Source organism: Buceros rhinoceros, unplaced genomic scaffold (genome assembly GCF_000710305.1).
Source record: "Buceros rhinoceros silvestris isolate BGI_N320 unplaced genomic scaffold, ASM71030v1 scaffold7723, whole genome shotgun sequence".
Lineage (NCBI taxonomy): Eukaryota > Metazoa > Chordata > Aves > Bucerotiformes > Bucerotidae > Buceros > Buceros rhinoceros.
Genome location: NW_010405334.1, coordinates 58,600 through 72,983, shown reverse-complemented (window position 1 = coordinate 72,983; position 14,384 = coordinate 58,600). Strand labels below are relative to the sequence as shown.

At 38.4% G+C, this 14,384-nt stretch overlaps 1 protein-coding gene across 1 annotated transcript in view; it reads right to left on the bottom strand.

The window, feature by feature from the left end:
- Positions 1-272: 272 nt before the first annotated feature.
- Positions 273-14,384, bottom strand: part of DROSHA (drosha, ribonuclease type III) — a 71,420-nt gene continuing 57,308 nt past the window's right edge. The window contains exons 24-31 of the mRNA XM_010133679.1: positions 13,403-13,560; positions 12,462-12,567; positions 7,920-8,061; positions 6,889-6,971; positions 6,672-6,775; positions 4,549-4,641; positions 3,717-3,763; positions 273-731 (exon numbers count right to left, since the gene is read on the bottom strand). Of these exons, the coding sequence (XP_010131981.1) occupies positions 601-731; positions 3,717-3,763; positions 4,549-4,641; positions 6,672-6,775; positions 6,889-6,971; positions 7,920-8,061; positions 12,462-12,567; positions 13,403-13,560 (864 nt within the window). The 3' untranslated portion in view covers positions 273-600. The remainder of the gene's footprint in view (positions 732-3,716; positions 3,764-4,548; positions 4,642-6,671; positions 6,776-6,888; positions 6,972-7,919; positions 8,062-12,461; positions 12,568-13,402; positions 13,561-14,384) is intronic.

The following is a 14,384-nucleotide window of genomic DNA, read 5'->3' as shown; positions in this document are numbered from 1 at the left end:
GCAAACTCTGTACATTCTCTACAGAAAAAAAGCTCTTCCTTCATAATTACCTTTTTTTTTCCTTTTTCTTAGAGGTTTATAATACTGATTTCAAGACAAAACCCCCTCCCTTCCACACACAACTATGGTACCTGGTTTAGAAGAGTCATGAAGTACATATAGCTGCAAAACTTAAGTACTTGCTTAAGTGCTCTGCTGAATTAGTTTCTTGTAACACCTCCCTCCTCCACAGCAGAGTTTGTGCAATAACTTTGCTGGTCACTGGCAAAACAGCATTTCCTCCTACAGGCTTTTGAAATTAATACTTTATTACTTCATACAAGACAGTAAAAATAATAAAAATAATTCCACAACTTTTCATAAAAATTAAAAGGAGTTAAAAACAAATCTTATTAAAAAGCCAAACAAAGGTTGTACTTAAAACCAAACTAAAGAAAGACTATATATACACACACTTTTTTTAAGAGGAGATCATGAATTTCTGTCTGGTATCAACAGGCACTCTTCATTCATCATCTGCGAGAAACTAGGCTAGGTCTCCATAGGCCACAGTCAGAGTTATTAAGTAAGTAAATATGCCACTGCTTCTGTGCTGTTCTTTTATTTCCTTGCTTCTTCAGTCTCATCTGGCTCTCTCTCTTGATGCTCTCTTTCCCACCTCATTTCTTTCAACTCTTGTCTGTACTTCCGTTCAATGAACCGTTTCTGATGGGCCATCTGGGGAAAGTTATCTGACACAAGGAGAGATATTTTACATTAATAAACAAACTGGTAACACAGAAAGCCTCGGCTCATTTGTTTTTTTTTTTTTCCTGAACTTTGATGAGATTAAGGTGTGGGGGAGTAATATTATCACCATTTTACTCATTCGTTTCTAATAATCCATAGTAAACCAGGGCTGTGTGTCACAAGACTTTGGTTTCTTTATAACTTCCCCATCTGTTTCCCCTGCTACAGATCACTGCCAAATACACTCACAAAAATAAAACTATAAAATCCTGGTATAGCAATGTGGGCAGGTATTACCTGGATTTTACATTTTGTTCCCTTAGCAACAGGTGGTCAATACTGAAAAAAGGTGAGACTACTGCCAATGCTATCAGGGCTTTTTGTCTTGTAACTATGAGCCACTGGTTTTGAACAATATACAGAGGTTTCCATTATTATTATTAATTATTATTATTATTTTAGATCATGCAGAATCCACTAGATGTCCCACATTATGGCAGCATTCCTAATGGGAAAGTGCTAGTGTAGCAAAACAGAATGCAGTAAAATCTGTTCCTGAAAAAATTAATGCTTGGCTGTGTACCAGAATACAGCCTTACCTTAGCCTAAGAGCATGGGTGAATGAAGAGTGGGCTAAAACAGACTAGACAAGGCCGAGGTGATGGAGAAGTAACTAGGGGAACAGAAGCTTCTGATTTCAGGTATTTGTCCCTTGGCTGGTACATACATACATTAGTTTAGAACTGAGGCTGTAAAACCAGCATATATAATCTCAGAATATATATGACATACCAGCATATATAATATCAGAATTCTCTCAGTTTAGTGCACAGCTGACAGAATGTGACATTTTCTGCATGACCATGGTGCTGACATTCATCTCTGTTTCTGTGCTGTGGAGACCTGCACCCTCCATCCAGTCAGAAAATGAAGCACCTGCAGCCGGCAGTAAATCCTGCTGGGATCACACAGAGCCCTGGGATCAGCATTGGCTACCTATCCAAGTCCGAGATGAATGCAAAAGGTTACTACACTGACCTTTAAAGCCATAAACAAATTTGGGAGTCTTGGCAGAGAACTGCTCTCTCTCTAGCTGGCTACCGAGGGAGAATTCAGCTGAGGCTCCTCAGGGAGGAGTCCCCTGGCACCAAGAGTTTTCCTCCTCATCCTGTGTCCCAGGCAGCACAGATTTTTTTGGCTAGAGAAGCAAAATGTGGCGCAGAAGCCACATAATCTGCAGGAGTCTGTGGTAGAGCAGAACAATGTTCTACTACTTTGCTTTCTTGTCCGGTGAAATTTGTGCCTTTTATTACATACTACAGGAATAAAAGGTTTATTCATCAGTTATTTACAACTCAGGCATAGGACGGTGTATTTATTTAAACCACAAAGCAATCTAAAAAAAAGAAAATTGTTTTTAAATTGCTGCTGTTTTTAAAAACACTAGCGCTTTCTTTAATGGAGTTCTGGGATATTTTGTTGCTCATGTGCACCATAAAATGAAAATAGTTTTTTCAGCACTGTCCCTGTAATGTGATTCTTTAAGAACTCTGAAAACTCAGTTTGGTGGCAACCTGTTTGCTTATAACCCATTTAAGATGTTACTACAGAAATTTGTATAATAAATCCATCATGGCTATCATACATCTATAAAAAGGTACATGAAAATTACTTTTACCTGAAGTTAACTACTTATGCATAAAAAAATCCCAACAAAAAACCTCCACAAACACATATGTAATAGAACAGGTGCCCATAGGGACTGTGGAGCCTCCATTCCTGAAAACAGTCAAAACTTGACTGGCAAGGTGCTAAGAAACATGACCTAGCTTGAAAGTTGGCTCTGTTTTGCAGGATGGTTGGAGCAGAAACCTCTAGAGGTCCATGGTATTCAAACAAGTAAGTATATCAGAAAAAAGCTAAAGTCCTTGAACTGATAGAAGATGAAGCTCACAGCTCTGAGTGGTGATACTGTCACAAGAAAACACAGTCAAAGAAAACTTCAGCAACATTTTTCAGATATTCAGCAGAGCAGGGAAGTTACATTTTTCTACTTGCCAAATTTACTGGTGGTGAGAAGTATATGCCTAGCAGATGGATATAAAAAAAATCTGAATTACTGGGATTCATTGTCTTCTGAAGTGTTTACGCCCTATGATTTCCAGGTACAGAGATAAGAGATTTAAAACCTTTAGCAACTTTTGGAAGCAAATGGAAAAAATGTACCTTCCCATGTTCTTCTGAATAGAGCTTCTGCTGCACAAAATGCTTGTAATCTGTTTTTGTACAGTATGTCCACACCTGGCACTTTAACTTAACTGACCAAAATTCTCTCGTAGAAGAAGTTTGCATACGCTCACTCCTTTCACATCTGAGACTCCAATGCAGTGAAGGACTGCTCCCATGCTGCCTACCCTGTGCATAACTTTGAGAGATGCGTACAGAGATCACTAGGTCCTCAGATGATATAAGCTGTTCTTAACAGATACATATTGACTTATGTTGGCTGGGGATCTGTATGTTAGATTTCAATCTAGTCTACTGTATAATCTGAGATCAAATTTTATTTTCTAAATTGTCAACTGAAAAGTAATTTTCCTCATCCCCTAAATTAGAGGATGAGACAACTACAATGCCAAAGACTAGAGTAGTCTTATCCTACTGCATATTTAAGCACAGAAAATCTCAAGACTTCACTGCACAGAGTTCCCTGTAAGTGGGAACCTCTGCAGTTGCTCAACTTCCTTTAAAATAATACCAACAGGCATTTTTTAACTTCACCTGTTATAAAATTGTCTTGAAAGTACTAACAGGAAAACCTGATGCTTAGAAGCTGACAGCATTCAGCTGTATATTCAACATGTATATGTTCTGTTCAAATCTTATCCCCCACAAAACCTGGACCTCACCTCACTAAAGACCAAGGGTGTAAGGTATAAATTATGTTCTTTACATCTCTCTGTATTTTTTATATCCAAATATCTTACATTTTTCAAGTGCGTCCATTGCAGCTCCCATTTCTGCTTGCTGAATACTGTGAAAGCCAAACAAAAACATGTTATGTGAAATCGAAGTTGTACAGAATAATCTAAACTTTCCGGCCAAGTAGAAAACTAGCTAGTCTTTTGTAATAAAACTCTTTGGATAACCAGTAGCTAGTTACCCCCACAGTATACGATATATCAGCCTTTCCACAAATACGTGAGCAACAGCACTACAGGAGAATATTTTTAAACTTAGATCAGTAACACTAACAGAATATTCCAGTCCATTCTTCACTGAAGCATTTGCTTTTAGTTGAACAGAAAATAGGAACAAAATCAGAGAGGTGTGAACTCTATAAAACCAATGGTATTTTTACAACCACCACGAGATTTGGTAGCAAAAAATAAGGTCTTTGGGGTTCATGGTTGAAGCGTTTATGATTTTAGAAACCACTCTAAAATGCCTAGAAGTAATAACATCAGAAAAAAGAAACCCAAGAGCCTTGTACTCTTAATTTGCTAGCTTAAGTTGGACAGTAATCCAGTGGCAAAGCCAAAGATAGTCACTAGTTCCCGGAAGCCATTCTGCAGTTTCTGGTCTGAGAGCCACATATTTGCAAACCACCTTGTAAACGAGTTCACTAAAGCAGCTTAAGATGCAAAGCTATACAGACGTTGAACTCTTCCAGGTATTCGAGGCAGAAACTCAGGATAGCTTGAAGAAGGCTCTGTAGGTTTCCTTTTCTAAGGCCAAGCACACACTTCTCTACCTCCATGGCCAGTCATTTTGGACACTCCCACACTTTAACAACATGTGCTTAATTTTTCGCTATACCTTGGGCCTTTACCACATCCTATTCTTTCGCCTTTGAAGTAAACAGCTACCGTGTATGTCCTGGCATGAGACGGTCCCACTGTTTGCAAAGTCCTGAAATAAGAAAGATGTGATTTATTCAAGCAGGAAGTATTGAAAACCAGATTTTGTTTGTGGCACGTACGTCACCAGGCTTTCAGTCTGGACAGTACATATAGTGGAATTAGTGCAAAGCATAAAGCAAAGGTGGAAAGATGCCTGTATAAATCACGCGGACATTACCAGTACGGTGCACAATAAAAAGGAGAAATTTACATAAAATGCACCTTGTTTATATTGGTTATATTTATTCCTCTGGGTTCACTTAGGAGCACCATATGAAAATTAAAAACTTTAACCTATCAGCAAAGATGCAAACTATAACACAAAGTGCCTAAAGACTGTGAAAACACTTGTAATAAAGTCATATAAATTGTGCGTAGCTGTGCAACTGCAAATAATCACACCAATATGATTATCGCGTGCACTAAAATTTTATTCCCTGAGAGTTGTGCAGTTAGCAAGGTTTTAAAAGGGCTTTATATTGGGCATGTTAGCACTCTACATACTGAATTACCACAGCACAAAGAAATTTTCCACCAGCTTTGAAAAGTTACAGTTTGTCACAAACCAAAGTTTCCAGTTGAGCTAGTCTAGGACATGCATCAACAACCATCTAAAGGGGAAAAAGATCATTCCCTAGACATGCAATGAATTCCTTCTTCTGCTGTTTCTTCCTGCCATCCCAAATCTCTCCCCACTGTCAGCTTGAGCTCTGTCTACTACCTTGTTTCTTTTTGGAAATTTCACATCCATTTTTTAAGTATTTTTTAAGTACTATAGTACTCTGTCTCTATGCGCTGCAACAAGAGCAAATAAACCCCACCCCAAATTTAAAAGCGTTAGTACTAACTGTAGTGAAACAGATAACCCCAAGAAAAGGAATTTAACAAGATAATAGGGAGATAACAGCATATTGTTAGCTCTGAGCTGTACTACAAAAATCAATTTATTATCACAGCAAAACAAAACAAACATCTGGTACTTGATAGTCAGTGCGTTTTACAAGAATCGGGAATTATTTTTATTGTATTCATCTTCCTCACTCAAGATAAAGCCATGAGCCCTCATACAGAGACACTGAGGAGTCAGATACGCCGAGCATCAGTTGCAGTGTTCAAGCAATCATATTTCTGAAGTGAACTTTGACGCTATAACTAAACTGCTACATTTCACTGAAAACTTTGCTTCAATAAGTGCAACAAATGCACTTAGATTTTCACACTTCATATGTTTTTGCTATAATAATCCCACCATCCCAAGCCCTGAACTTTCATAGCCTTTATCTCTTCTTTTGGAGCCTAACATTGCACCTGTTCCTACATTAATTGAATGGATATAGGTGCAATAATCTTAAGTTTATTATTGCCTTTTTGAAGCAGCTATTATGCTACTTTACAACGGAGCAAAGGGACATTCATCCCATCCAGCTTCAGGTCTCTAACTAACGTGCCTAAGTTAAGAGGTTCCCTGTCCTGAGCTCTTCTATCACTAAACAGGAGGACAAATGTGGGCTGCACTATGCAGTGAAAATGTCCAAAACTTGTCTTGCCTGACTCTGTGGATTCGAAACAGAGCCTACAGGCAGGATGTGTATCGCAGGAATTTGTTACGCTTGCATAATTACACAGAGTGTAGAGAAACTTCATACTATTACTGAAAACAGAATACAGGTATCTTGACTTCACACCCAAACAGCCATTGTTCCATTAATTTCATTTAAAATACTGCCATTCCTTACATTAACAGAACAAATACAGAATGATGTCAATGAAATGATGTCTATTTGAACATAAAAATTTTATTTCCCCTTGCAACTGCACAAGGTAAAATGCTTGTAATTCCTTCCTGTAATGGCTTAAAACATCTAAAGCTTGGAAAACATTGGTTCAATGTTTCCTATCTTCAGACAATGAGAGACTGAAGGGCTTGAATAACTTCAGTGAAACCATCTATGGGAAAAATGTAGGGTGACTGATCACATCTTCTTCCATATACAAGAAAGACCGATAATTGGCTTATATCCATAAGATGCCAGTTCTTACTTGTAAAGAGGAATGTCTGGCTCTTTTCCTTCTGTTCTGAGAGTCAAGCAGCACTGCTGAAGCTGAGATTTAGGATCGTTCCAATCTTGATTTAAAATAAATTCCTTTAAGAAATCCACAAAGATGCTTTTATGATTGAGAGATTGTGGTAAGAGTCTCAAATGCAACAATGTGTTAAAACACAGTGGCAGGAAACTAAGAACCTGACTGATCTTACCTTTAAACGTGGAAAAAAGCATACATTCATGAAAGTGTGAACGTATTCCAAATCTTTATCAATGTACAGGGCAGCAATAAAGGCTGGGGGAAAAAAAAAAAAAGCTGCTGTCACTCATCCAAGGAGAACATTAATGGCTTGCACTTATAGAAACAAGTATCTCTGAGTACTCTAAAACCATATTCAGTAATGTTTCACAGCAATAATCTTTTGAGGGTATTATTATCCTGCACACACAGGAAAAAATAAAGTTGACCAAGAGATTAAGTGACTTACTCAAACCCACATAGTCATTTAAAGAGCTAGAAACAATACTCAACTTCTAATCTCACATTTTAACCAGGAGACCATGGATACTTACAAATAAATCACTACTGGGTACCATAAAACATCTTAGCTATAAATCACTCTTGTTTGTGTGCTCTTTCCATTTGCTTAGAGGATTTGATAAAAGCCAAGGGGTCTGAATGGCTCAAAAAATATATCAAAATACACAAGATACAGATTAACTTTCTTTGCAGAATATTTATCACTGTTTCCACTTTCTTTGGAAAGAAGGTATCAGAAACTTCCACAATGGACTAAAAATAATTTAATTTCCATGCACCTCTTCCTCTTGTGGAATGACCATTTTGAAATCTTCTAAAATGCATTGAAATTAGCCACAGAAATACTAACCTGCTCAAGGAATACTTTATCTCCAACGGTGACAAGAACATACTAATCAAACATTGAAACTGCTGTTAAACAGCTCAACTCAAATTATAAGCTTTAACTTTACAGACATGCTTTCGACCCAGTCATCACGATCCCTCAATTTCTAAGCCTACAACTCTGCAATTGTGCCTCCTTCATGCTTTCTAAGAGACTTCAAAATTCTAGGCTAGTGTTCAGAATTATGGCTTTCAGAGGTATAGGCATAATTCATTTGAAAAACTGAACATAGATTTTTTAATATTGATTTAGGGGATTTCTAATGGCTTTCTTAAGGCCCAAGGAAAAAAAAGTTGCATAAAACCAAATTAACTCACATTCCAGGAGATCAGCCAAAGTCTTAGTTCGAAGAGCTACAGGTCTTTTTGTCTTGTCATTAGTGATGGCAAATTCTTGCATACCCAGCTCTTCTGCCACCTTGGCCTGTGTCCTGTTGTTCACCAAAGAACTTCTCAACAGCTGCAGAAAGAGATTCCACTCAATGATAACAACTGGCAAAACCAAACTATGAAAGGTATGGAGACCTGGGGAGAAAATCCCTGGAGCTTCTCACTTCTCTCAGTTTATTAACATTTTGTTTCAGCACACCTCAAATGATTTGCTTAAACTCACATGTTCATTCTCTCTACTGCTGATTTTCTCTTCTGTTTCAATTTTTGTCAATAAATTTTATTTATTCTAAGGACATGTTACTTCTGTAGATGTCTTGCATTTTAAACACTTGTTTATGAGCTTCTCCGCAATCCTATACAATCTCTCCATCAGTCCTGTACTTTTACAACTAATCTGCATTTTTCTACTTCAAGTAACACACAGCTATATTTTGCCACGTGAAGTATAAACATACAATATTCTGGAGTCTATAAAGCAATCCCCTGGCATTCACCAAATAAGAAACAAATAGGCACTAATTAAAACAAAAGCAGAGTAAAGCAAGACAATCTAGTGTTTCAGAACAAACTGATGAGGAGGCTCCTGCATTCATTTAGCCAGAGAAAAAAAACGTATAGGGGGACAGGCTGTGTGTTCTGCTCGCTCTGATGAAGCTCGTATAGCTGAATCAATGCCTCCCCGACAAAGATCTGGCTGTAACATTTTCAGTGTATGACAATGTTCAGGACACCCAGTTCTCTTCCCTGAACGCCGCCCAAGGCAGATTGCTTAAATAAGCACAGTGCTCTACCAAAGATACAACGCCATACATATTAAAGGAGGTTTTTTTTAATTTTAGGGTTTCATTTCACCTCGCCCCTGGTTAAGGTGACCTTTTGTCCTGTTCATTTGGTTTTTTGCTTTAAATTAAATGGCATTCATTTAATCTCATTTAAGAAGTTAGAGATACTGTAGGAGGTGGGGGTGAGAGCGAAAGAACGTCTCTCTTTTCCACTGTTTACATGTAATTTAAAGTTGAGAAACTCCATATACATTTTTCTCTCTTTGTCTTCCATATCATATTTGCTCAGCTTATTAGATCAAAGTTATATGCTACCTGGCTCCAGTATGTCAACTGAGCTTATGAAAATCAAGATTTATTTGCTGCACTTGATACTTCATCTCTGACAACAGATAAATAAAGAACAGTATGTTCATAATTTGTTTGGCAATGATGTATGAAGCAGATACTCACAACTTGATCTTCATAAACTAGGCAGACCGCAGAAAGGATTATTACCTGCTTCCCTAATATCTGCTTAAACTCATCTTCTACTTGTTCCTTTCCAAAAGTCTTCCCTTTTATCTCCTTAAATAAACAATACTTTCCCCAACAAAATGCTAAGTACGATATACAACCTATGAGACAGAAGTGGAGTAACGCACGACAAAAACCTGTTTCCTGTAACAGGAGAAGAAGGATCTCTTTTGCTGTGTTTGCGGAGTATTTATTTTGATGGGACTCGTAATCATGATCAGTAGTATCATAAAATAAAGAGCAACCATACAGTGAAGAAAATCCCAGTTATCCTTCTAGCACTGTGGTTACCAACTTGCTCTGTATCAGAATCTGCTCCCTCTACAAGAGCGAAAGCAGGAAATATAATTCCCCTTACTGATACAGGGACGACACGGTTCCTGTGGCTGTACTCTAGCAATGCACAGCCTGCATCATTGCAGATGGTGTTAACATGCAATGGATGCTCAACTGGAGCTTAAGCTAATTACAAAGCTATTTTCTTTATTCTTCTGTCTTCACACAGCACACAACTACCCATGACTGCAGCATAAGCCAGTATGGGAGAAGCTGCATCTTCCAATAGCCAACAAAATTCAATCCTCTTCTGGCAGATCACTTGGCTATCTCAAAATATGTAGACAAGACTAAGTTCTCCTTTCTTTTTCTTAAATACAGTTAATTTACAGACATCTCTCCTCAAGAGATCACGACACACTGGGAAGCCACTGCCTTGCCAGTCAACTGGAATATTCCCATCCTTGGCCAAAATTGTCCTCAACACTACAGACACCATTCAGCTGATGTTCTGATATGACTTCAAATATAAGTATGCTCCAAATGACACAAGAAAGCTCACTGTTTGCTGTTTCTCTTCAGATCCCACATCATCAATCTCCTTTCTCAGAAGTCTTACTTCATTTGTCCAGAAATTTAAAAACATTCTACGACAATTCTCTTTATCACTGCATGCACATCCCCAGAGTTGAAATTTTATTCTAGGTATTGCCTGCTTCTCCATACCTTTCTATGTTTTCAGCATCCATTCCACTCTACCTTTGCAGTTTCCCCTACAAACTTGGGACTGTCCAACTTGTTCTACTTGCCACCTCATTAATCATTAAATTAAGCAACACGGAGATATTCTTATCATTGTTCTGACTACTCACACTCATTAATAGCAACACTTCATATCCTTTCTACCAAGTAGTTCTTGAAAGATTTATCTTACTAGAACAACACTGATGCCTACATCCTGAAAAGTCACCTAACAAAGCAAAAGAACCCCACCAGTCTTGAATTTCTGCCTTATGTTTTTGTCTCTCTGAGGAATTAATAAGACAAGGCTCTTCCCCTTTTAACTGTTACTTCAAAAGTTCAGGCTTAATCTACTCTGTCTCCTTACTGGTATTGGAAAACGTAAAGGAATCTTAAGAATTGGTGAAGAAAAATTAAAATTACTTTTAGCCAGAGCAGGTTTTTTTTTTTCTTGTAAACAGCTTTTGCCTAAAATACCCAAGAAGCATATTCTTGTAAACACAATGCTTGCTAGAGACTTTGCATCACTATCCTTTCATTGATTTGAGAAAACACGGAATCATTTTGTTGGAAGAGGCCTTTAAGATCATGGAGTCCAACTGTTCACGCTGCACTTCCAGGGTCCCTAAACCATGTCACTCAATGCCACATTTACAGGTCTTTTAAACACTTCCAGGGATGGGGACTCCACCACCTTCCTGGGAAGGCTGTTCCAATGCTTAATGACCCTCTGCGTAAAGAAATTTTTCCTGGTATTCAACCTAAATCTCCCCTGGTACAACTTAAAGCCATTTCCTCTCATCCTGTCACTTGTCACATAGAAGAGACTGACCCCCACCTTGCTACAACCTCCTTTACGTAGTTGTAAAGAGCGCTGAGGTACCCTCCGAGCAGCTAAGAAACCTAGAGTGCTACTTCCTAATTTTAACTACAGAACTCGACTCATATTCCTTATATACATATTACTTTTTTATTCTAGTCAAGACTTGAAAACTAAGAAAAATTTAGTAACCCTAAGAAAAATTTAGTAACCCTAAGAAAAATTTAGTAACCCTAAGAAAATTTCTTCCTCACAAACAAAGCCACAGCTGTCTAGCTGCAGTACTGAATGAATCAACCAGGAAAAAACCCTACATATACTACCACCCTATGCTGAAAATACTGTAAATTGCTAAAAGATTCCCAAACTGGGTTGCTCAGAGACCACTTAAGAGAGGCTGAAAGGCCACAGTAATCAACAACAGATGACTGTAACAATAGCAAAATTAAATTTAAAAGCTACCACAGGAGCTCCAAATTGAAGACAACCGAAAACTTAATTAAAATAGATGATAAAAACTTCACAGAATCACACAGAATCATCAGGTTGGAAGAGACCCTCAAGATCATCGAACTTGTACGCTTCCAGCTGTACACCCTTGAACCGCCAGGGTCCCTAAACCATGTCCCAAAGTACCACTTCTACTCGTCTTTTAAACACTTCCAGGGATGCGGACTCCACCACTTCCCTGGGCAGCCTGTGCCAATGCTTCACAACCCTTTCTGTAAGAAATTCTTCCTAATATCCAAGCTAAATCTCCCCATAGGCAACTTGAGGCCATTTTATTTGGTCCCATTGCTTGTTACATGGGAGAAATGATTGAACCCCACCACACTACAACCTCCTTTCAGGTAGTTGTAGAGAGTAATAAGGTCTACCCTGAGCCTCCTCTTCTCCACGTTAAACAACCTCAGTTCCCCTCAGCAGCTCCTCTATAACCTTCACCAGCTTTGTTATCAGGAAACATAACCCTGCCTGGTTGCAGGTTCAATAGACTAGAAGTCATGAATAAAATAAGTCATGTGATGTTCCTATTTAAATAAATGGTCTAAGACACCCATCTTTGAACAAGAAATAGTCTTATCTCCCAATTTCATCACTGACATCCTTTAAAATGATGGATCCATTTCATGGATAGAACAAAAACTATTGCACTGGGCTCATAAATTACCACTTCCTATTCATTGCAGTGCTCATGACTTAAAATTAACAAAGCCTTATTAAGAGCAGTGGTTGCGGAGGTTTCTTTCATTAATCAAAACCAGAATAATTCACTAGCTGCTCCAGTCTCCATCTCACTTTTCTGGAGAGCATGATTGATGGCTGTCTCACCGTTAAGTGCCCTTCATGATGATCGGGGAAATGTATGAATAAATACTCTGTGGCTACCAACTGCATTATGGAGTCACCCAGGAATTCCATCCTCTGGTTGTGGCCTCTGAAAAATGAGACATCAATGCAGCAAAATCAATAAGCACTTAGGGAGGAAAAAACAAAACCAGCATGCACACACAAATTAAAATAAAGAGTGATCTTAAAGTGAGCCTCACTCATTTCCAAACACATTTAAGACAATTTTCCAGTGTTAACCAGGAGAGATGAAAACACAGTTCATTACTGTTGTAACACTGACTTTCAGGGAGAAAGCAAATTGGGGTAGCTATGTATAAACTTAAGTATTAGACCACAGATCTGGGACTAATTGAAGGAGAAGAGTTTGTAATGGGATAAGGTCTTTACCTGCAATACACCTCTACTTTTTAGAAGAAAGTGAATTAATGAATGCAATTACTTCAATAGAGAAAAAGGTCTGTCCATTGACAAGAAATAAAAGGACTGGGATTTAATCTCATGTGAGATCCTGGACTAGGTAACCACTGGTATGGATCTACTGTCTGCTTTAAAATGGCACCTGGCAGATCTACACACTACAGAACACAAAGGCTGCACTCAGACTTAAGAGTATGATTTTACTTCTTTCTTCTGCCCAAACATACCTCCAAATATGTTTCGCTACTGTCTCAGCAGTGACGCACAAATATCAATGATGTAGGCAGCTCAGAAGAAACCCTGGGACGGCTCTCTAACACCTTCTATAGTCTTTCTCAAAGCATCCACTACTGACCACTGTCAGAGGTGGGACACTGAGCCCGGCGTGCTTGAGAACATAGCTGCTCTATTATATAACATCTAGAGTGTGTGTACAAATAAAGCAATCGGGGATACTAACAGAAGGATCAACAGCTACATGAGGACTCTTGCTGTGTACTCACAGAGTCAGATGGTTAAAGCCTACTGTCCTCAGAGTGAACGCACGTGCTAGAAGCCGAACATGAGTGAAGATGACTCCAATCGCCTCCTCAAACTCTGTAAGCTTTTGAAGAACTGGAGAGGTCTCAATGAGCTGCCTGTCAGTATTGGACTCCTGCAGCTGGAAATAAAATGGAGTGCAATAATGACAGACTGACATTGTTTCAGAACTTTCCAGAGAAAAGCAAGCCTTCTGTAAACCAAGGGCAAAGAATACAGAGGAAAAGTTGTTCTGTGGACAGCCGAACTGAGAAAACCCAGTTTACTCTGGCTTTTTGTCTGGGAAAATCACCACTCAAAGAAGTTGTGAGCTCTGATGTATTGCTTTTACGGTCTTGTCTCTGCTGGTGGATGGCATGGGCTTATTTTCATAGAACATACACAACTGTACATGTCTGAGTTTTCTAATATTATCACATTGTTTGCAACTGAGCAACAGATTCAAACATTATTAGAATAGGGCTAGCAGACTGACAGCACGTCAAGATGAGACAAACCCCAAATCTACTCCCCCACTTTCCTTCAGTATCAAAAAACCAAGAATAAATATTTAATATATGAAATTCAAAAGGGCACAATAATACAAGAAAATTAAAATTATCACTTGGGGTCAGTAACTTTTCTTATCAGTTTCTTGTCTGATATCCTTGATGTGGTGACACTTAAATGAGTTTCTGGAGCTAGTAAATGGCTTAAGCATTTCCTCTAGCCACTCTGGGCATCTCTCTTGTGCAGCGATGCCTTAGAGCAGGCATCACCCAAATAAGTATGCCTAAAGGAAAAGTGAGAATAGCCACAGTTTTTTAAAGTGGCATAAGATCTTTTTTTGTTTGTTGCCTACTCCTTTTCTATTAATTAATTACATTCAATTTGTCTTTTTCCTCAAACACTATCGAGCTTTCAGCAGACATTTTCACAGAACTACATATCCCAGCACTAAGATTC